Source organism: Aotus nancymaae, unplaced genomic scaffold (genome assembly GCF_030222135.1).
Source record: "Aotus nancymaae isolate 86718 unplaced genomic scaffold, 86718_ANA_hifiasm-v0.15.2.pri h1tg000009l, whole genome shotgun sequence".
In the NCBI taxonomy this organism is placed as follows: domain Eukaryota; kingdom Metazoa; phylum Chordata; class Mammalia; order Primates; family Aotidae; genus Aotus; species Aotus nancymaae.
The window spans coordinates 3576412-3600065 of record NW_026988420.1 but is presented as its reverse complement, the minus strand read 5'-3'; the positions used below and the strand labels follow the sequence as shown (position 1 = coordinate 3600065).

The 23654-nt window shown below is 38.2% G+C and overlaps 1 protein-coding gene across 9 annotated transcripts in view; it reads left to right on the top strand.

The window, feature by feature from the left end:
- ZDHHC20 (zinc finger DHHC-type palmitoyltransferase 20) overlaps nt 1-23654 on the top strand; it is a 75549-nt gene that overhangs the window by 34491 nt on the left and 17404 nt on the right. For 5 of the 9 annotated variants that reach the window (XR_001105567.3, XM_012441658.3, XM_012441641.3 and 2 more), the window contains exons 3-8: nt 88-191; nt 7513-7633; nt 11548-11617; nt 13174-13206; nt 14327-14447; nt 22235-22367. Coding sequence is in view for 8 of the 9 variants with exons in the window: in XM_012441658.3 (XP_012297081.2) it covers nt 88-191; nt 7513-7633; nt 11548-11617; nt 13174-13206; nt 14327-14447; nt 22235-22367 (582 nt within the window). In the remaining variant the exon portion in view is untranslated. Of the gene's footprint in view, nt 1-87; nt 192-7512; nt 7634-11547; nt 11618-13173; nt 13207-14326; nt 14448-21088; nt 21125-22234; nt 22368-23654 lie in introns of all 9 variants that reach the window. The other 4 variants (XM_012441618.3, XM_012441625.3, XM_021677365.2 and 1 more) reach the window with 1 other exon arrangement.

Below are 23654 nucleotides of genomic sequence, written 5' to 3'. Positions count from 1 at the left end.
TCCTGCCCAATTATTGTGTTTTAATGTAATGCTTTTTCCTGTGTTTACCTGGATTCAACGAACTGTTATTTTGTTTTTATTTACCAGGAAAGACTGTTGTTTACCTTGTGGCTTTCCATCTGTTCTTTGTTATGTTTGTATGGTCCTATTGGATGACAATTTTCACATCTCCCGCTTCCCCCTCCAAAGAGGTAAATTTAATGTTGGTAAATTACCAAATGTTTTAACTGATTATGAAATTTTTTTCCCTTGTGTTACCTTTGTTAAAACTTTACATAATGCATGTGTTCTGTTTCCATTCATAAAACTACTTGGTTACTCTGTACTGTGAATGTGAGTCATCAGCCAATTCTCAGACAACAGTCCACTAACACAGCGTAGAGAAAGTTGAGTGGTATAGAAAACCTTACTACTTTTCTGCCATTCTATGTTTTCTTAAAGACATACTTTATATTATTGGAATAAAAAGTATTAAAGGGACAGAATTGAGTTAGGAAAGTAGAGTTTATTTTTAGAAACTCTCAACATTTATATTTTCTCAGGCATGAACAGATATGCTGCAATTAAAGAAAGTTTTGTGATGGAAACAAATTGTCTAAGCTATTGCTTGCTGCACTTTAATATGACTAGTGTTTCTTCTAATTGGAGGTTCCATTTGGAAAATAATATAGGTAAACATTTATGTGGATTAAGTTTTATGATCAGTATGTCTTTCTTAGCTTGCCATAGCTGACTGAATTCTTCCTTCACCGAAAATTTCATAAAGCAAGATGGTTAAGAATATATTCTTTAGAGTTAGAATTGTCTCAGTTTGATTTTTTGGTCTAACAATTTAATCTCTCCAAGCTTCTTTACTGGGTCCACTTCTTTTCAAAAAGTGGAGCTAACAATTGTGCCTGCCTCTGTAGGATGTTTGTAAAGATTGTGAGATTTATTCAGTTGAAGCTTTAATTTATTTATTTATTTATTTGATGGAGATTCACTCTTGTCACTCAGGCTGGAGTGCAATGGCATGATCTTGGCTCACTGCAGCCTCCACCTCCCAGGTTCAAGCGATTCTCCTGCCTCAGCCGCTTACGCAGCTGGGATTACAGGCGCACACCACCAGGCCCAGCTAATTTTTGTAGTTTTAGTAGAGACAGGGTTTTCCCATATTGGTCAGGCTGGTCTTGAACTCCTGGCCTCAGGTGATCCACCCTCCTCAGCCTCCCAAAGTGTTGGGATTACAGGCATGAGCCTCCTTGCCTGGCCTAAGCTTTTAAAATAGTAGTGTACCTGCCACATTGTTAGGACTCTAATATTAGATGATCATGATGATGTAATTATTTCTCTTTGTGTTAAATTTATAAAAATCATTAAAAATTATAGACCATACATTTAAAAATAGTATCAACTTCTATTTAACTTTGCAGTGAAGAGCGGAAAGTATGCATATGTGTACACACCTGTATAACCACCCCCCAAGTCAAGAACAGAACATTACCAGAACCCCATCAACCCCCTGATGTTTCCTTTCAGTCATCCACTTCTTAAGAAGCCACTCTTTTGCTTTCTAACAGCATAGATTAGCTTTGCCTGTTTTTTTGTACTAAATATAAATGGAGTTTTGTAGTTTTATACTAGTGTGTGTATGTGTGTAGTCATATGTGTGTGTGTATGTGTATGTGTGGCTTTTTTCATTAACATTCTATTTGTAAGGTTCATTTGTGTTACATGTAGTAGCAGATCATTCATTCTCGCTGTTAGTATTCAGTTGTAGTATGTAACACAATTTATTTACTGGATCTACTGTTGATGAACATGTGGGTAGCCTCCAGCTTAGAGCTGTTACAAACAGGGCTGCTGTAAACATTGTGGTGCATGTCTCTTGGATAATATATGTGTAGTCTTTTGGGTAGATGCCTAGTAGTAGAACTACTGTACATACATTTAACATTAGCAGGTAACCATACAGTCTTTTGCCTGCTTTTTCTACTAGATGCTTTTGTTTTAAAAGGTAAAGTAAATCGTAAAGCATACTATAGTATTGCTTCAAATATATTCATCAGGCATTTGGTACTAATTAGTCAACCCTTAAAGTTATATTACAAGCTATCATCCATTTCTTAATCTTGAAATTGAAAAGAACTTCAATTTTATCAATTACTAGTAGTGACTATTGAAAACATAACGTGTAAAAAGTAAATAATTCTCATAATAGGAAACAAGAAATAGAATAAGAAAAATAATTGGTAGTACTTTTCAGAAGCAATATAATGTGGAGGCCAAGAATGCAGGCCAGGCGTGGCGGCTCATGCCTATAATCCAGCATCTTGGGAAGCTGAGGCAGGCAGATCGCTTTAGCCCCCAACATTGACATCAGCCTTGGCAATGTAGCAAACCCCATCTCTACAAAGAATACAAAAATTAGCTGGGTGTGGTAGCATGCACCTGTAGTTCTAGCTACTCTGGAGGCTGAGGTAGGAGGATCACTGAGCCCAGGGAGCTTAAGCCTGCAATGAGCCATGATCACACCACTGTGTTCCAGCCTGGGCAGCAGAGTGAGACCCTGTCTCAAACAGCAACAATACCACACAGATTCTGGACTGAACAACAAAAACAATACCACACAGAGTCTGGACAAAAACTGCCCAGATTCAGCTCGTACCTCTGCAGCCTAACTAACACTACCTCTGCAGCTGTGTTAGCTGTGTGACTTTGGAGACTTTCCTTAGATGATCCCTCCTCTGTAAGGTGAGGGTGATATTAGTATCCATCTCATAGGATAACTATAAGAATTGAGCAAATTAATAATCTATGTGATTAATAGTGTATAATTAATATATAGAATTAATAGTGTATATAAAGGACTCAGAAGAATACTTAGCACATAATAAGTACCGTCAAAATGTTATATATGTATTTTTTGGTGGTGGCTCTAGCATATTGCATCCGTTTAGCATTCAGCCCAGAGCTTAAGCCTTTACATCCACTTCCCTTTCATTCTCTCCTACTCCTATAAGTTAATCTGACCCTCAAGCCTGTATCCAGTGGCGTTGCTATGGCATGCTCCATTTGCCCTGTCATAGAATTTATCATCTGGTATTGTAATTGCCTGTTTACTAATATGCATCACATTATTAAATTGTAAATTTTGTGAGGGCAGAGATATTTCCATTGCATTCTTCACTATATCCCTTCCCATACTATCTGGCACATAGTAGATTTTCAGTAACTGTTAAATGAATTAATTATTAAATCGTCATGGGCCAGCTCAGCTAAGCTCTAGGAACAACCAAGAACAGGAATTTAAGATTCTCTTTGTCACTGAGCTTACAGTGTGCTGACTGAGGCAGCTCTGTATAAGCAATTATAAAGCAGTGAGGTTGGTGCTAATGTAATACCAAGCTCACAGCTTTATTAGGAGGATTCTGTCAGCTCAGAGGTTGGTGCTAATGTAATACCAAGCTCACAGCTTTTATTAGGAGGATTCTGTCAGCTCAGAGGTTAGAGTAATGCTTGGGGAGCTAGGTCTTTGGGAATTGATTGGGTCTAAAAGTAAAAATGGGCTGGGCATGGTAGCTCACGTCTGTAATCCCAACACTTTGGGAGGCCAAGGTGGGTGGATCACCTGAGGTCAGGAGTTCAAGGCCAGCCTGACCAACATGGTGAAACCCCATCTCTATTGAAAATTCAAAGTTAGCCAAGTGTGGTGGCATGCGCCTGTAATCCCAACTGCGTGGGAGGCTGAGGCGGGAGAATTGCTTGAACCTGGGAGGCAGAGGATACAGTGAGCCGAGATCACACCATTGCATTCCAGACTGGGCAACAAGAGTGAAACTCTGTCTTAATAATAATAACAAAAAGCAAAAACTGTAAGTCTTTAAGGAAGTTAAGTTGTAAATACAGGTGGGATGTCTTTTGTTCATTGTTTCAATCAAGTACTTCTTGGCGACCCACTGGATGTCAGATTGTGCTAGGCTAAACGGTAAAGACAGATAGTAAACAAAATAATTGTAAATTGTGATAAATTTAGAAGAAGAACAGGATAACGTGATAGAGTATAACAAAATAAAAGCTACTTGAGGGGAGAAAAAGCTACTTGAGATAGTGTCAAATAAATCTCCGAGGAAGTGGCATTTAAGCTGAGATCTTTAAAGTATCTCTTCCACTAAGCTTTTTGAAGGAAAACTCTTTGTTTTTTATTTCTGTATCCCCATTACCTAGAATCAGACCTTGTATATAACAGGCAGATTGATAAAGACTTAAATGAAGGAAGGGTGAGGAGGAGGCAGCATGCGAATATCTGATAGGCATCTCCCATCACCAAGTGTCATCTTTTCTAAAAGAAAATACAGTCTCATCTCTTCTCTGACTATAATCCTATGGAGTTTGCCAATTAGCTATAAGATAAAGCTCGTGTTCATTTGCATGGTACACCAAGTCCCTTCATGAACTAAAATCTTACTAACTCAAGCTTCATTTTCTTCATGGAACTGTATACTCAAGCAGTGTATTGAGCTGAATATACTGAATAATTTTCACATCCTTGTGCTTTCCGTATGCTGTTCCTTTTGCCAAGATTTTCTTTTCTTTATCTTTCTGGAAGATTCCCATTTATTTTTCAAAACTTAGGTACAGTGCCTTCAAAAAACTTTCTTTGCTATCTCTCACTACATCCCAAGGGAGCTTTTATTATACCTTGTAATATATTATTAATGTTGTATTTTATGCTGATTTATGTTTTGTAATTCTTTATTTACATGGCTTTCTTACTAGACTATAGAAATATACTTTTTGAAGGCAAGGATTGTTTTTAATTCATCTTTAGATCTCTGAAATCTGGGACAGCACCTCACTCTAAATTGACTTTTAATATATATTAAGTAGAACTGTCTGAACACTGAATTTAAGATAATAATAGCATTTCATAGTTTTAATTCTGTTCACTAGTTTTGAATGGAAAGACAAACTTCTAGTACTAATTCAAATTTTACAATCTATTTGAATTTTTGTTTTGTTCCATTCCTCATGTAAAATTCCGACGTCTCTTGAAATTTTCATTTGGTTTAAGCTTTTCAAAATTTTATAACCTTCATTTGTAAGGAAAAGTAATGATGTTGAGTAGCAGTGGAGAGGCCTAAGGCCTGGGATACTACTGCAGACTAGGAATAGGACAGCCCAGGGAAATATGCTGAAATTTTTTTTTTTTGAGATGGAGTCTTGCTCTGTCACCCAGGCTGGGGTGCAGTGGTGCAATCTCAACTCTGCCTCCCAGGTTCAACCGATTCTCCTGCCTCATCCTCCTGAGTAGCTGGGATTACAGGCACGCGCCACCATGCCCGGCTAATTTTTGTATTTATAGTAGAGATGGTGTTTCACCATGTTGTTCAGGCTGGCCTTGAACTCCTGACCTCATGATCCACCTGCCTTGGCCTCCCAAAGTGCTGGGATTACAGGCGTGAGCCACCGCACCCAGCCAATGTATTGAAATTTTATAAGAAATCTGCAAAATTTGGTCAGAACATCTTCTATTCAAACATATTTAACATGTTACCATGTGATTTTATACTCTACTATGAATATGCAAGAGACACATAATGTCAGGAAAGAACTTCCTAACAAATTATAATTCTCTTAAAAGAGAACATGCCATCTTGCAAAATTGAAAAATATTTCTCTGAAAGTATTCAAGAGGAGCCCAATCTGTCAGAAATGTCTGAAGATCCTTGCTTTTGATGGAAGGTTAGATAAGGGACCGCCATTGTCTTTAAGACTTTTTCATCTTTAAGATTATGTGAGTCTTTCCTGACTTCTTACTGTCCTGTTCATCTGTCCATGTTGCTTCTTGTCCCCCATAAGTAATTTGGGGGTTTCTTGTGCCATCACAATTTGATTGTAGAAGCCAAGCTAGGTAATCTAAATAGACTGTTCTATTTCCTAAAGTATGATGTTTTAGTTAGGTTAGAGTAATAATCTGTAAAAAGCAAAAGCATTTATTTTAAATTGTAATGTAGAGGAAAATGCACCAGAGTAGAACACAGAAGACCTGTATTTTACTGTTGGCTCTTCCAGTAGTTCTGCAGTCTTAGAAAATTGCCTAAGTCTCTTAGAATCACAGTTTCTTCAACTCAGAGCTCTCTTTACTATGCCAAGTTATTGCCTTGTTTATAGCAGAATACCGCGTTGTTAAGCTAATACTGTTAGCAATGATAGGGCAGCAAGAGGAGGAGACATTTTGGTATTTGAGTTAGCAACTAGACCAAATAACTCCTTAAACATGAAAAGTCATGATTCCTTAGGGCTTTTTAAGCAGAATCCTACAAGTAAATAAAAATTGAAGAATAGTGTTATTAAAATGTAAAACACAATGAAGAGCAAGTCTCAAGCAATTCTTAGTTTAAAAAAAAAATCTGTGAAATAAAGACTGATAGAAACTTGCAGTTCCTGGTAACATGAAATTGAGGTCTAAAACTTAGGATCCTTAAGATGTTGGGATGACATATGAAAAGAACAATTAAACAAGTACTCTGAAGGAAAAATGCTATTAAGAGAAATGAACCAGAGGCTGGCCGCACATGGGAACAAATACTTAGAAATGAAAACAAGAAACTGCACTATAAAGGAATCTCTCCTTGAAAAAAGGCAGCTATGCTTGCCTTGACAATCCTTGATAATTCTGGTGAAAGTAGTCCTATGGATTACCTTTTTAAAAGCTAAAAATGGTTTAAAAAAAAAAAAGACTCATTGACTTTCATGAGGCATTTGGCTAAAAATTAGTGGGATCCCATGCCTGTGATTTAGCCTCTCACCCAAAGCAAGTAAATCTTTGGACAGTCTTCCAAAAATTAAAAATCTCTTGACAGCAACTTTTAAACAACTAAAATTTTTACTAATGGAGACTATATATTAAGCCTTTCTTGTGTAGAAATGTAATTTTATTTGTGAAAGACATAGATGCAAAAATACTTAGTTCATGTTCTTTGCCAGCTGGTGTGGAGGGCAGATTTTTTTTTTTTCTGAGACGGAGTTTTGCTCTTGTTGCCCAGGCCGGAGTGCAATGGTGCAATCTCAGCTCACTGCAACCTCCGCCTCCTGGGTTCAAGTGATTCTTCTGCCTCAGCCTCCTGAGTAGTTGGGACTACAGGTATGCACCACCATGCCTGGCTAATGTTTTTGTATTTTTATATAGACGGGGTTTCTTCATGTTGGTCAGGCTGGTCTCAAACTCCCTACCTCATGCGATCCACTCCCCACCTCATGCGATCCACTCCCCTCAGCCTCCCAAAGTGCTGGGATTACAGGCATGAGTCACCACACCCGGCCCAAATATTTTTTAATATGGCAAAGGTATGTAGTTTTGTTAAAATATACTTGATTTATCTACTTGCTAGTTAAGAAGTTTAAAGACAAGTTTTGCCTTCATAAAATATTTTTTGGTTTTCTTTTTCTGTTCCAGATAAAACTTTATCTGAGCATGATAATGAACATCATGGAAGTTAAAAAGTTTAATAGTTCTCTTTCCTTTTATAGTTCTATTTATCCAATTCTGAAAAGGAACGTTATGAAAAAGAATTCAGCCAAGAAAGACAACAAGACATTTTGAGAAGAGCAGCAAGAGCTTTACCTATCTATACCATATCAGCTTCAAAAAGTAAGAAGAAGAAATCTTAAGCTTTCCTTTTCAAATGATTTTTAAAAATATGTTTATTTCTGCCTGGATATATTTGCATGGTTTGACTATTAAATGGATACTGTGATTGCCATAAATAACTAGCAACAAGACTTTCCTGTTTTCTTACTTGGTATTTCAGATGCAGAAATAGATAAATATGTAAATAAATCAATATAAATTATTTAAGGGGCTCACTCTAATATGAATCTCTTCTGTACTTGTTTTTCTCCCCCAACTCAACTTTCATGGCTAAAATTTTTAATTATTATTCTTAGTAAACTGTCATTTGGAAGTCTGAATTTGAGTATTGTGTGTCATCACTGAGTAATAAAAAAAAATTCAAGAATGTGCTAAAAAATGGAGAACAGTAAAAGACACAAATAGGAAGAAACTTGTTCATATGTATAAGGCTAATATTCTGAGAGTCAGGCTGTGAGCTCAGGTTTGTCTAGTTCTAAAGCCCTTGGTGTTTCCCCTGTACTAACGCCTCCATTGAGATCCAGGACCATAACAACAGCTTCCTGTTCCTAGCTTGTAATCTTATGACATCAAAGAGAATATGAGTGGCTGGTCATTTAAATACAGGAAATGGCTTTATTTTGTTTATTTATTTTTAATTTTTTGGTTTTTAGGAAATTGTTTTAAATTATATATTATATACTATATACCTCATTAATTGATTTAAATACCAGGTAATGATTGCAGCTTAACAGTTATTCTGTTTACATGTGTGAACTCATTTGGACTTCACAACAACCTTACGAAGTGTACACTATAGTTTCCATTTTACAGATGAGGAAACTAAGGCACAGTGAGGTTAAGTAACTTGTTCAAAGTCATACAGCTAGTATAAAAAAACAACAGGAGTTTAAGTCCAGGTGGTCTGCCTCTTCAACCCACTAAGCTTCTAAACTCCAACACAAAATTACCTTTGTGTAACTATGTACAAATTGTGACTCAGGAAAATTTAAAGTGTCTAAAAGATTTTAGGAGGGGATATTTGACTGATCGCCCTTTTTGCATAACTGATACAGTATAGAATGAAAACATGGATTGCAGATCAAACCCCAGCTTTTCAAACCTTACTAATGCAGTGCAAGTCATGTAAACTTTCTAAGCACTAACTTCCTCATTTTAAGATAAGGATAATATTTACATGACTGGGTTAGTGGAAATATTAAATGAGACGATATATGTAAAGTACTTAGCATAGCTCTTTGTGTAGCAGGAGTAGCAGGGAACAAACCTCTCGAACACTGAACTGAGGAAGGAAGTGTTTTTTTTATTCAGCCGGGAGCTGCAGGAGGCTACCACCTTATTTACCGAGCTCCCCAAGTTGCACCTTTTTCCCCCTTTTATAGGTTTACAATGCTAAAGGGGAAACTGAGGTGGAACTGTGTTATTGTCCATTTGCTGGACATCCGACCTTAAAATCTTTTGGCTTCATTGATTTGCTAATTCATATGCAGCACAAGTGGGAACCAGCGAGGGAGTGGGGCTTACAGAGACAAGACAAAAGTAACAAGCTGTTTATTGGCAGAGGGGTTTCCAGGAGGGAGCCTGGTCTGTGGAGATGTGGTGGCATAAACCAGTGATGGGCTCCAGCTGGCAGAGATAGCATTTATTTGCAGCTCTTTCAAGGTTAACAGATAGCAGAGACGCTGGGAACTGTTTTTTGTTATTTTCCCAGCTCTTTGGTATTTTATTTTATTTTTCCTTCTTCACCCTCCTTCCCATCTGGAAAAGAGGGAGGGAGGAGGTGAAATTGAAGGAGGCGAGAGAGTCTCCCCTCTCATTTGCATGTAATAATACATTTCTGGTAAATTTTTTTCTTTTTTTGAGATGGAGTCTTGCCCAGGCTTGAGTACAGTGGTGCAGTCTTAGCTCACTGCAACTTCTGCCTCCAGGATTCAAACAGTCTCCTGCCTCAGCCTCCTGAGTAGCTGGGATTACAGACACATGCCACCACACCCGGCTAATTTTTGTATTTTTAGTAGAGATGGGTTTCACCATGTTAGCCAGGCTGGTCTCAAATTTCTAGCCTCAAGTGATCTGCCCGCCTCAGCCTCCCAAAGTGCTGGGATTACAGGCGTGAGCCACCGTGCCTGGCCTGGTTTTTTATTTTCCCTTGATTATAGATCTTTTAGGTGGTCTGTATCTAGGACCTTGCTTCCTTCTAGTGAATTCCAGGTAGCAGCTTTCATTCTCCCTACGCTTTTTGTCATTTTGCCTTCTTAAAACACTTTCCTCTTGTGTTTTCCTGTAGTATTATACTTCAGTTTTTGTATCCTGGTATGATTGTTGTTCTTTCCACATTTGTTTTCTCCTATGTCTTAACTTCACAAAGTTGCCTTACCCCATTTTTTCTGTAGTGTCCTTTCAACTGTTATTTTTAGCCGTGGAATTCTAACACCACAATGTGGTGATCATTTGCTTATTGTTTCTGAGTGACACAGCGACACTCCATCTCAAAAAAAAAAAAATTCTCTTTCTCCCTGATAGACATGTATCACTAACTTGCTTCTTTCAATTTCATTTTTCTCATATGTTTCTAAAATTACAATTCCCCAATGTTTCCTCCCCTGCTATCTATACTATCACTGTCTAATACACTGTTTATTTTGTTAACTTATTTATTACTCTCCATCTCTTCCTGTACAATGAAAGGTCCATGAAAGCATAAGCAATATCTGGCAGCTAGCAGATGTTCCATACATTTTTAAATGAACATATATATTGGGCAATAGTAGTATATACTGGGATTTACTGGAAAACATTTCAGAGTTTTTTTTTTTTTTTTTAATTTATTTATTTATTTTAAAGACGGGGTTTCACCATGTTGGTCAGGCTGGTCTTGAACTCCCGACCTCAGGTGATACGCCCGCCTTGGCCTCCAAAGTGCTTGGATTACAGGCGTGAGCCACGACGCCCGGCTCAGAGTTTTTATTCAAAAATAAATTCACAATTTTACTGTTTATCTGGAGTAGGGATGGCAGATAAAAAGTGGGTTTTTTTTTTGTTTTTTTTTTTTTGAGACGGAGTTTCGCTCTTGTTACCCAGGCTGGAGTGCAATGGCGCGATCTCGGCTCACTGCAACCTCCGCCTCCTGGGTTCAGGCAATTCTCCTGCCTCAGCCTCCTGTGTTTTTTTTTTTTTAATAAAGCTATTTCAGAATTTCAAAAACAGAATCCCACAGGATGCCTTAAAGTCTAAATTTTGAAATACCATAGGCATTGTGGCATAATTTAAAAAAAACACTGGACTTGGGACTTATTAAATCTTGAGTTCTGGTCTAATTCTACTCCTCACCCTGGTGTTTGACCTTTTACAAGTCATTTATTTGCCTTGCATCTACTTTTCATCTAAAAATTGCTGGACAAATCATATTCTGATGTTCTCTTTTATCTCTTGACATTTTGATTTGAGAAGCTCTCTAGTGTAATACATTTTGGTATTGTTTTAAAATTATTAGTTGTCAATTACCCAGAAGTTGTTTATTTAAAAAAACAAACAAACAAACAAAAAAAAAGTTTTGGCTGGGCGCAGTGGCTCACACCTGTAATCCCAGCACTTTGTATGGCCAAGGCAGATGGATCACCGGAGGTCGGGAATTGGAGACCAGCCTGACCAACATGAAGAAACCCCATCTCTATTAAAAATACAAAATTAGCCATGTGTGGTGGCACATGCCTGTAATTCCAGTTACTCAGGAGGCCGAGGCAAGAGAATCACTTGAACCCAGGAAGTGGTGGTTGCGGTGAACCAAGATTGCGCCATTTCACTCCAGCCTGGGTAACGAGAGAAACTCCGTCTCAAGAAAAAAGCAAGTTTTAATATCAAATTTGTTAACTTTGTACATCGTTCAACATCTTCCTTTTACTTCTTTCACACAGCTATCAGATATTGTGAAAAATGTCAGCTGATTAAACCTGATCGGGCGCATCACTGCTCAGCATGTGACTCGTAAGTGTTACTCACGTGTATGCTTAATATTTAGTCATGGAAATTAGTCATGGGAGAGTACAAGGGGAAGGAACATTTTATACGCTTTACACTTGACAAGAACACTTCATCCTCTCCCATTATTTGCTGTGCATACAGGGCAAACAAAAATATTGATAAAAGCTGGAATATACTCACAAGTTATCTTTGATAACAGTTCCTATACCAGTTAATAGAACTTTCTTGAGCTTTATGCTGCCTTCCTTGTGCTTAATATTGATGAACAAGTATTAATAAACCCCTTGAGAAAGATAACTTTATTTCTTGGATTAAAAAGGCCATGATGACAGTTTTATTTTTATTATTGATGTTAATATTAAAACCTAAGAAAACCCACCATGGCAATTTCATTATTGTTTTCAATTACCATCGGTGACTTCCCAGAAAAATTTGAAAAAATTTGATCTTTGAGCACATGTAAGGAGATAGTATGTTGAAGGAAAGATCACTAGTTTGGGAATCCAGCTAATCCTTGACTTTTAGTAACACAACTTAACTTTCTGAGTATTAGATTACTCATTGTATTATGTTATTTGAGATAATCTGTGATCTAACTTCATATATATATAAAACACATAGCCGGGTGAGGTGGCTCACCCCTGTCATCCCAGCACTTTGAGAGGCTGGAGTTCAAGACCTGCGTGCTCAGTATGGTGAAACCCCATCTCCACTAATAATACCAAAAAAAAAAAAAAAAAATTCAGTTGAGTGTGATGATGCACAGGCAGAAGAATTGCTTGAACCCAGGAAACAGAGGTTGCAGTGAGCTGAGATCGTGCCACAGCACTCTAGCCTGGGTGACAGAGCTAGACTTCATCTCAAAAAAAAAAACAAAAAAAAAACACATATTCTAGTAGGGAGGCAAATTTGGGGTTTGATTTTTTTTTTTTCTCTTATTACAGAATATAATAGTGCTTATGCATGGGATAAAATTTTATAGAGTATGTGGAAAAAAACATCTCCAAGCCCATCAGTGTTAATATTTTGGCCTATTTCCTTCTAAACTTTTGTTTTTATGACTTGCATATGTTTAAAATAACAGGGGCCATCTGTATTGCATTTTATCTCCTTGAGCTAATTTGTTAGCTGGACCTGTCATATACCAAGTACTGTGCACCCGATAGGAATTCTGTTTTTCAGGACAGGGTCTCACTATATCAGCCAGGCTAGTCTCAAACTCCTGACTTCAAATGATTCTACCACCTTGGCCTCCCAAAGTGCTGGGACTATAGCATGAGCCACCGTGCCCAGCCCAGATCTAAATATTAAAGTATCATTTGACGTGGTCTAAGGCAGCTGAATGTGTTCAGCTGAATTCCCGGTGCAAAAATTATGACTTTTTACCTATGAACATTGTGTGGAAGTATTAGAAATTATCACTAACCTAGTTTCTGGGTTGATTCTTTTAAGATATAGTTGTAAAGGGAAAATTTTAAGTCAAATAAAAGAAAATTATGAGAAGTTAGAATTAGAAGAATTTTTCTGCATGGATTTTCTTACGCTTGTTTGTTTCCTAGATGTGTTCTTAAGATGGATCATCATTGTCCTTGGTATGTATTAAAAAATAGAAGAAATTGCATAAGAGGGTGGGAAAGAGAATTTAGAGTAACTTCAGTATTCCTAAATTTTGAAGTCCAGTTTACTCATAGATATTAAGATTAAGCTCTTTATGTATATGCATATATTTGTATGTACACATTTATATTAAATGGTTTCCTTTAAAAATGCCTGCTGACATTAATCCAAATAACACTGTATTAAGAATTAATATTAAAATTCCACATTCCTTATAGAATTTATTAAATACACACATTCACGGTTAAGACACCACTCTCAACTTCCCAAATGACCCATTTCTAGGTAATAATGATTAAGTTTTCTCATTTGTCTTTTTTTGTGTTTCTTTGATTTGTTTAATTTGGAAACAGGGTCTCTGGTTGCCCAGACTGGAGTACAGTGGCATGATCTTGGCTCACTGCATCCTCGATATTCTGGGCTCAGGTGATTTTCTCACCTCAGTCTCAAGTAGCTAGGAATGCAGGCATGCACTACTATGCCTGGCTAATTTTTGTATTTTTAATAGAGACAGAATTTCGCCATGTTGCCCAGCTGGTCTTGAACTCCTGGACTCGAGCAATCCACATGCCTTGGCCTCCCAAAGTACTAGGATTACAGGGATGAACCACTGTACCAGTCCAATTTGTCTTTTTAAATTATTACGTTTCAATTATTTTAAAAGCCACCTGGGCAACATGGTGAAACCCCATCTCTACTAAAAATACAAAAATCAGCCAAGTGGTGTGGTGGGTACCTGTAGTCCCAGCTACTCAGGAGGCTGAGACAGGAGAATCGCTTGAACCTGGGAGGCAGAGATTGCAGTGAGCTGAGATCCCACCACTGCACTCCAGCCTGGGCAACAGAGCGAGACTCTCATAAGATTTACCATTTTAACCATTTCTTAGGGTACAGTTCAGTAGTGTTAAGTATGTTTACATTGTTGTGCAGTTGATCTCCAGAACTTTTTCATCCTGCAAAACTGAAATTGTATTGCATTAAAGAGCTCTCCATCCCCTCACCACATCAGCCCCTGGCAACCCCCATCCTACTTTCTATTTCTGTGAATTTGTGATTTTTCTTACTTTTACAATGTAGCTTTCTTTATTTTTCCAGGGTGAATAACTGTGTTGGATTTTCTAATTACAAATTCTTCCTGCTATTTTTATTGTATTCTCTATTATATTGCCTTTTCATGGCTGCAACGGTTTTAGAGTACTTTATAAAATTTTGGACGGTAAGTCTTTTTTTGTATCTTGAAACATGTATTTAAGACTTTCAGATGCTATCTTCCTAACAAATTACTTCATTTTTTATGACAAGTAGATATACTTTAAGTTAACAAGTTAGAATTTATAATGGATCAGAGGACAGATAGGCTACAATTTACCTTCATATACATGTTTATTTGTAAATAAATGTATATTAAACAGGATATAGTGAGCCTCTTTTAGTGATCCAAATTATTTTCACCCACATTCTCACAAAGACAATTTTAGAGAAGTAAATTGCTTTTCTTTGAGTCAGTGAGACTTATTGCAATTTTATGGTAATATAATCTATAAAGACAGGAAGCAGTCAGTGGTTGCCTCAGCCTCAGGTAGCCACTAAACTGCTTCCTGTCTTTATAGATTTTACAACATTTCTTAAAATGGCAAATGAATGAAAACAATAAAATGTCTTATCAGCTGAGGTCTTCTTAACCAATGATATATCTATACAAAAGAATGCAATGCAGCTTAAGAAAGAATAAGGAAGCTCTTTATAACAAATGATGTGAAGTGATCTTTGAGATCTATTATTAATGTGAATAAAACAAGGCACAGAAGAATGCATATAGTATGCTGCACAGCAAAATAACATGTGTTTATATTTGTATATGTCTTATCTGGAAGAATGCAGTAAAAAATTCCTAGTGGTGGTTGCCCTTGGGAAGGGCACTTAAAGGGACACATGCTTTTTACAGTTATCCTTCGAATTTTGTATAACATGGACAAATAGTAATGCATTCAAAACAGATAAATGTAGCTGTAAAATTTTTCTAGTACGGAAGTACATATTTTTGGGGGAAAACTACCAAAAACATTGAAAGTAACTGCCTCTTGGAAGTGGGAGAACTGCTATTTTTCATTAATAGCTTTTTAGCATTAGTTTAATTTTCTCTGTGCATGTACCATTTTAATAAAATCTAGAAATTATTTAATTTAATTTTATTTTTTTGGATGGAGTCTCAGTCACCAGGCTGGAGTGTACTGGTGTGATCTCATCTTACTGTAACCTTTGCCTCCCAGGTTCAAGTGAGTCTCCTGCCTCAGCCTCCCTGAGTAGCTGGGATTACAGGTGCCCACCACAATGTCCAGCTAATTTTTGTATTTTCAGTAGAGGCCGGGTTTCACCATGGTTGGCCGAGCCAGTCTCCAATTCCTGACTTAAGTGATTCACCCACCTCAGCCTCCAAGTGCTGGGATTACGAGCGTGAGCCACCATGCCCAGCCAAGAAATAATTTCAAAGTAAATAAAAACTTTCTCCTTCATTTAAACTCTCTCTTTAAGTTTCAAGATAATATTCATTCCTTTCTCTTTCCCCTTTAGCCCTTTAAATATAGATTAAATCCTGGGCCGTCTCACTGTTGGTTCTCTCTAGCGTGTTTCTGGGTTATCGCGTGTACTCCTGTGGCATTCACAATTGCTGTTCCTAGCCCTAGCTCTCACATGGCCTGAGTCCAATCCCCTGTTTCCAGTTGCTATTTATTGAACCAGCAAACATGAGGAAGACACCATAAAAATCAGCACGTCGGAAACCACCCTCATTTTCTTTTCACTGTTCTTTCTGTGTTTATCTGATTGACTAGGAACAAAATCTGTACAAATCTGTCAGTTTCCAGGCTAGAAGAACTAATAGCCTCTTGAAATTATTGTTACTTCCTTATGAAACTAAAGTATAGAATCAGCGTGGTATACTAGGAAAAAAGAAATGAACTTTGTGGCCGGGTGTGGTGGCTCACACCTGTAATCCCAACACTTTGGGAGACTGAGGCAGGCGGATCACAAGGTCGGGCGATTGAGACCATCCTGGCTAACACAGTGAAACCCCGACTCTACTAAAAAAATACAAAAAATTAGCCAGGCACGGTAGCTCATGCCTGTGGTCCCAGCTACTTGGGAGACTGAGGCAGGAGAATTGCTTCATCCTGGGAGGCGGAGGTTGCAGAGATGGCGCCACTGCACTCCAGCCTGGCAACAGGGCAAGACTGTCTCAAAAAAAGAAAAAAAGAAAGCCTTGTTTGTATGTAAATGCCATGTATGTATTTATTTGCCAGAATCTAAGCTCCATGAAAGCAAGAATGTTCATTTGTCTTGTTTATGTTTCTCAATCACCCAGAATATTGGCCAGCACACAGTAGGTGTTCAGTAAATATTTGCTGAATTAATAGCCAGAATGAAGATACTTAAACTTTAGACTCTTTGTTCTTTCATTTTTAAAAGTGAAGAAATAACTTATAGGATTGATGTAAAGATTAAAATAAATAGCGTAAATACATGGAAAGCAGTCAGATGTTTTTTAGTTTGTTTTTTCCGACTCTGTGCCTCAAATCATTTCTATTCCTAATATCACAGACATGGTTTAGACCCTTCATCTCCTCATTTTCTGTCTTTGTTCTCTCCCTTTCTTTCTTTATTTCTTTTTTCTTTTTTTTTTTTTTTTTTTTGTAGAGACAGGGTTTCTCCATGTTTGTCAGGCTGGTCTCGAACTCCCAACCTCAGGTGATCCGTCCACCTCCCAAAGTGCTGGGACTACAGGCGTGAGCCACCCCGCCCAGCCACTAATCTTTATTCTTGACCTTGAGTTAGATGAGGATTTCTTTCTTTTTTTTTTTTTTTTAAGAGGGAGTTCCGTTCTTGTCACCCAGGGTGGAGTACAATGGCACACTCACCTCAGCTCACTGCAACCTCTGCCTCCTGGGTTCAGGTGATTATCCTGCCTCAGCTTCTCAAGTAGCTGGGACTATAGGTGTGCGCCACTATGCCTGGCTAATTTTTTTTGTATTTTTAGTAGAGATGGGGTTTCACCATGTTGGCCAGGCTAGTCTCAAACTCCTGACCTCAGGTGATCGCCTGCCTTGGCCTCTCCAAGTGCTAGGATTACAGGCATAAGCCACCACACCTGGCCCAAATGAGAATTTCTTACGTTGAACTTAGCAATCACTAACTATAAAAGAAAAGATCAATAAATTGGGCTTCATTAAAATAAAGAACTTTTTATAAAAAGGTGACTTTTAGAGTGAAAAGGCAAGCTACTGACTGGGAGAAGATATTTACAATATATATATCTCACAAAGGACTCCTATCCAGAATATGTGAGACACTCCTAAAGATACTAATCCTTTTTCTGTGATAGGTTGCAAATGTTTTTTTTTACATTTTCTAGGGTTTGTTGTTGTTGTTATTATTTTGAGATGGAGTCTTACTCTGTTACCCAGGCTGGAGTGCCGTGGCCCAGTCTCGGCTCACTGCAACCTCCTCCTCCTGGGTTCAAGAGATTTTCCTGCCTCAGCCTCCTGAGTAGCTGGGACTACAGACATGTACCACCATGCCTGGCTAATTTTTGTATTTTTAGTAGAGATGGGGTTTCGCCATATTGGCCAGGCCGGTCTTGAACTCTTGACCTCAGGTGATCCATCCACCTCAGCCTCCCAAAGTACTGGGATAATAGGTATGAGCCACCACGTCTGGCCCTCATTTTCTGTTTATGTCTTACAATCCTGTTTTGTTTTGTTTTTGTCACATCAAAGTTTTACATTTTTTAAGCAGTTCTTTTTATATGTGATACCTGTCTGTTGCCTATTCCATATAAATTTATACAGATATTGTCCTATTTTTTCGTCTGGCGCTTTTGTTGTTTTCATTTTTACCTTTAAATCTCTGATTTTGGAAGAGGGATTATTGTGGTTAAAAAGTACTTTTACATCTACTCTTCCTAAAAACCTTGTGAAGGTGTTTTAAAATAGAGGTTTTGTTATTATTCAGGTATGGTGAGGCCAGCAGATCAGGAGACAGTTGCCACTGAGAAGATAGTTTGTTACTCACAGTGCCAAGAGGAAGGGGCCGCAGGATAGGAAGCACCAGGTGGGAGCCCAAGCCTTTATTGTGGTTCCTATAGGGAAGGCAGAGTAAGTAGATTTCTGATTGGCTGGCTCAAGGAATTGCAGAGGACTCAGGTATCGGGGCTACCTCTAGTTGTCTCGTACCTGGTCCTGGGATGATGAAGGCAGAGGACTGCTGCCTTCTGAAGTATAAAAGCCAGATAGAAGAGATGGTTCTCAATGTAGGATCTGGATTGTTTAGTTTGCGTATGAAAGATGTGCTCCTGGGTGAGTGGTTTGCTCGCTCTTAAGAACTGGCTAGCCCCGGAAGGGGCAGTTTCTCTCTAATTAGTGAGGCCCCAGATGCCAGACCATCAGTAATATAGAAAATAGGGCCAGGTGCGCTGGTTCACGCCTGTAATCCCAGCACTTTGGGAGGCTGAGGCAGGTGCATCATGAGGTCAGGAGATCAAGACCATCCTGGCCAGAACATGGTGAAACCCCATCTCTACTAAAAATACAAAAATTAGCCGGGTGTGGTGGCAGACACCTGTAGTCCCAGCTGCTCGGGAGGCTGAGACAGTTGAATCGCTGGAACCTAGGAGGCGGAGGTTGCAGTAAGCCAAGATTGCAGTACTGCACTCCAGCCTGGCGACAGAGCAAGACTCTGTCAAAGAGAAAGAGAGAGAGAAAGATGGAGAGATGAAGAGGGAGGGAGAGAAGGAAGGAAGGAAGGAAGGGAGGGAGGAAGGGAGGGGGAGAAGAGCGAGGGAGGGAGGAAGGAAGGAAGGATATTGAAAGGGTCATTCATTATTATTTCAGTTTTCAGAGTTGGAAACCAATTGGAGAAATTATGCAGCTACCTAAAGTCACATACTTAATAACATAGGAAACCAAAATTTAAACTAAAATCTGGCTATTCCAACATCAGGTACTTTGCCACTATAACTTGCTACTCATAGTCATAGTTAGGAGGAATATAATTAAAGCCCTGAATCGTCAAGCACAATTATATTTCGAGGAGATACCTATTACATTTTAGAAAGATTTAAACATGATTAGATGTTTAAAGTTTGGGTATTTAAAACCAGAGGATGGTACCACTTACAATGACTTTGTACATATTAGAACACCCCTGCCTATATGGTGTGAGCCTCATGAATTTTGTCTTCTAATTTCCCCCTTAGCTGGGCACCTTTGCTCAGTTTACAACATACTAACCATACTCAGGGACCCTTATTTAAACAGAAGTATTCAGTGCCAGATAGATGAAATTTAAATTACTTAATTTCACATTTATCTATCAGAAAATTCAGCAATTTTTGTATGTAATGATTTATTAAAGAATTTTCAACTTTTTTGAGTTAATTCTGAGTAATAAAAAAGATTAGTAAACATAAATTTACCTTTTTCTTCATTCATTCAAGAAATATGTATTTAGTACCTACTATATGGCAGGTAGTACCTCTAGAGACTTGTAGTAGATCACTGAAAAAACAGGCAGAGTTCTGTCTTTGTAGAGCTTGCTTTTGAGAAGGAAGGGGACAAGTAGTAATGATCAGGGTAAGGGATTTAAGTATCGGGCGGTGGCATGGTAGGGCAGGTGGCAGTTTTCAATGGCACAGTCAGCTAGACCTCATTTAGAAGGTAGGATTTGAGCAAAAACTTGAAGGGAATTAATGGGTATCTGAGAGAAGAGCATTCAGGCACAGAGAACATGGTACATGTCCCTGCCATGCTTTAGTAACACAAGGAGACTCCTGTGGCTGGGGCAGAATGAGCAGAAAGGAGACTGAAAGGAATGGACCAAGAGGGGCCAAAATGACAGAGGGACTTAGAGAGTATCGGAAGGACTGTGGCTTTTACTAGCAGCCAGGTAGGGACATGACTTGACTTGTGCAAGGCTCACTCTGATTGCTGAGCTGAGACTAGATGGGAGAGGGCAAGTGCCAACATACAGGCTCACATGGTAGAGGCTGTTGCAGCATCCTGGCTGGAATAAAGTCGAAGCAGTGAAGGTGGTAAGAAGTCATCAGATCTAGTTTTTGGAAACTGCTAGTCAGAAGTTTGTTTTCAATATTGGCTAAAAACATTTTATTTTATTCTTCCCCAGACACCAATCTTCGCTTTAAAAGCTGACTGGAAATGTGTCTGAAGGCTGGGTGCAGGTGGCTCACGCCTATAGTGCCAGCCCTTTAGGATGCCAAGGCAGGAGGATTACTTAAGGCCAGGAGTTCAAGACTAGTCCTAGCTCTGGTGCCCTAATGAGACCTTGTATCTTTTTTTTTTTTTTTTTTTTTTGAGGCTCACTGTGTTGCCCAGACTGGAGTGCAGTGGTGCAGTCATGGCTCACTGCAACCTCTACCTCATGGGTTAAGCGATTCTCCTGCCTCATCCTCCCAAGTTGCTGGGATTACAGGCGTGCGCCAGCACACCCGGCTAGTTTTTGTATTCTTAGTAGAGACAGGGTTTCACCATGTTGGCCAGGCTGGTCTGAATTCCCAACCTCAGGTGATCCGCCCACCTCAGCCTCCCAAAGTGCTGGGATTACAGGCGTGAGCCACTGCATCCAGCCAATACCTTGTATCATTTAAAAAAAAAAAAAAAAAGAAAGAAAGAAATGTGCTTGAGGAGCTACATGTTCTTGTCTATTTTCTCTTTTGTATTTCTCGAGAAAATGTGGTAGATGGCCATTAGAAAGCAACTCTTTAGTATTCCTTCAATAGGATTTATAAAACTAGGATAATTTTGTATAAAAATTGGTTTCTTAATATATTGTCTCTATTTGCACAAGCTTTGCCGCAGGAAATCTACAGAGAGTTGTCCAAAGGTAAAATACATCATTACCATGACATTCTCCTGATCTCTTTTGTGACATTTATAGTGAATATGTTTAATAAAAATTTGCTTCACAAGATGACCAGATAGAAGACTCACTTGATACGTTTAATGTATGTTGGTTACTCTGGAGAAAAAGAGAAAAAGATCAGTGTCAAAATAACATAACCTAATACTAATAACCTTCTTTTAGTCTGTAATACTTTTTAAAGCAGGACAGCCTCGTGTTTTGGTGGAGTAAGTGCTTTGCCTATGTGGTTTATTTTAAGAGCTAATAGTTGAAGACCTCCTTTATTAAAGATACTGATTTCTTCTAAGTTCTAGTTTGCTTCTGTTAAAATGTATATAGTCATAAGAAAGGATACCAGAGAAGCTGTTTCATTCATTAATACCTTTTTGTAAATTTATTTATCCAAATTACTATCCACAAAGGCTCTGTAGAAACACAGATGAACAGTGTAGGAATTTAAGCAGCTGAAGGCATGGGCACCTTTCAGTGGTGTTCTGAAAATAGAGATTAGACAGGTTTAAAATACATCACAACTAGTTTTTAGTTAGCAGCAAATCTAACTAAAATAAGCAAATAGTATAGATATGGGGAGCTTATGTATGTTGGCTGTTGGAAAAAGCTTGAATATGTACATAAAGTACAAAAGAAAATATTTTGGGTAGAAGAGTCCATCTTTTCACTTTATTACTGAAAGTATTGCTATCTTTTTTTTTTTTTTTTTTTTTTTAAAGAGACAGGGTTTCACTGTATTGCCCAGGCTGGCCAGGAACTCCTAGGCTCAAGTGGACCCTCTTGCCTCACTCTCCCCAATAGCTGGAATTACAGGTACACACCACCATGCCAAGCTAAAATTAAAAAAAAAAAAAAATTAAGAGCAGTATTTTAAATGACTCTTCCTGAACTCCTAGATAAGCAAGTTGGATTGATAATACCAATTCTTTGCTTTTGCACTTGTTGCTTTGGGGTATATTAATTTATTATTTTTCATATATGGCAGTTTTTTTGATATATTCAACAATCTTTAGGCAGAAGTAACTTACAAATTAAATTTTAGAGGTTGACTGTCCTCAAAATTCTTTTTTTCCTCCTCAGAATGAACTGACAGATACACGTGCAAAATTCCACGTCCTTTTTCTTTTCTTTGTGTCTGCAATGTTCTTCATTAGCGTCCTCTCACTTTTCAGCTACCACTGCTGGCTAGTTGGAAAAAATAGAACAACAATAGGTAAGTAGGTTAAAATAAATTATAATTACTTAAGACAATGACCATAAATGAATATGACATCTAGAGAAGGACAAGGTTCAGATGATGGAGAAGTGTAAGACAATGCTGAATTTGGAATAGGTGGCACATGCCTAATAATTCCAGCTAATTAGGAGACTGAGGGAGGAGAATTGCCTGAGCCCTGGAGGACAGCCTAGACAACATAAGGAGACCCAGCCTCTAAAAAATAACAATAATAAAAGAATTCTGTAGTAAAATTAATTGTGACTGGATGGGGACAATGGTTTTATAATAAAGGTTCATTATTTTGGAGAAGATTGAGGAAATGAGATTGACTTTTTAACATATTTTCAGTAGTGTGTTATATATCAAAGTCGAGAACTATTTTACAAATTTTAATAAAGAAAAACTGTTTCTACATTTATATAGTGTCATTTCAAAAATTAATCTATGAGAGGCTGGGCACAGTGGCTCATGCCTGTAATCCCAGCACTTTGGGAGGCGAAGGTGGGTGGATTGCTTGAGTCCAGGAGTTCAAGACCAGCCTGGGCAACATGGTGAAACCCTGTCTCTAATAAAAATACAAAAAAAAACTAGCTGCAGTGAGCCAAAATTGCACCATTGCACTCCAGCCTGGGCACTGAGAGTGAGACCCTAATCTCAAAAAAAAAAAAAAAAACATTAACCTATGAGAGATAGACAGTAGATATACATGCTTTAGGAAGTTTGCTATCAAATAAAAAAACCTTTAAATTCTCAATTACAGCTTATCTTTTAGCTAAAACATAATGTATTTCATGTGCATATATATATATATATATATATATATTTTCCTTTGTTTTGATATAGAGTCTCACTCTGTTGCCCAAGCTAGAGTGTAGTAGTGCCATCACAGCTCACTGCAGCCTTGACCTCCCGGACTTAAGCAGTGTTCCCACCTCAGCCTCCCAAGTAGCTGGGTCTACAGGTGTGCTACCAGACCCAGCTAATTTATTTATTTCTCACAGAGACAGGGTCTTGCTATGTTACCCAGGCTGGTCTCAAACTTCCAGGATCCAGTGATCCTCCCACTTCCACCTCCTAAAATGCTGGGATTTCAGATGTCAGTCACTTTGCCCAGCCCATATATATTCTTTACTTTTTTCCCCACAGTTTAACACATTTAACTGGCATATGTTCTGTGACTGAGGCTAAGGAATAGTGCTTTTGACATGCTTCATTATATCCATCTTTGTGTCAGTTGTCAGTGAAATTTATGTATTGTGTCACTAGTATTAGCATTTATTT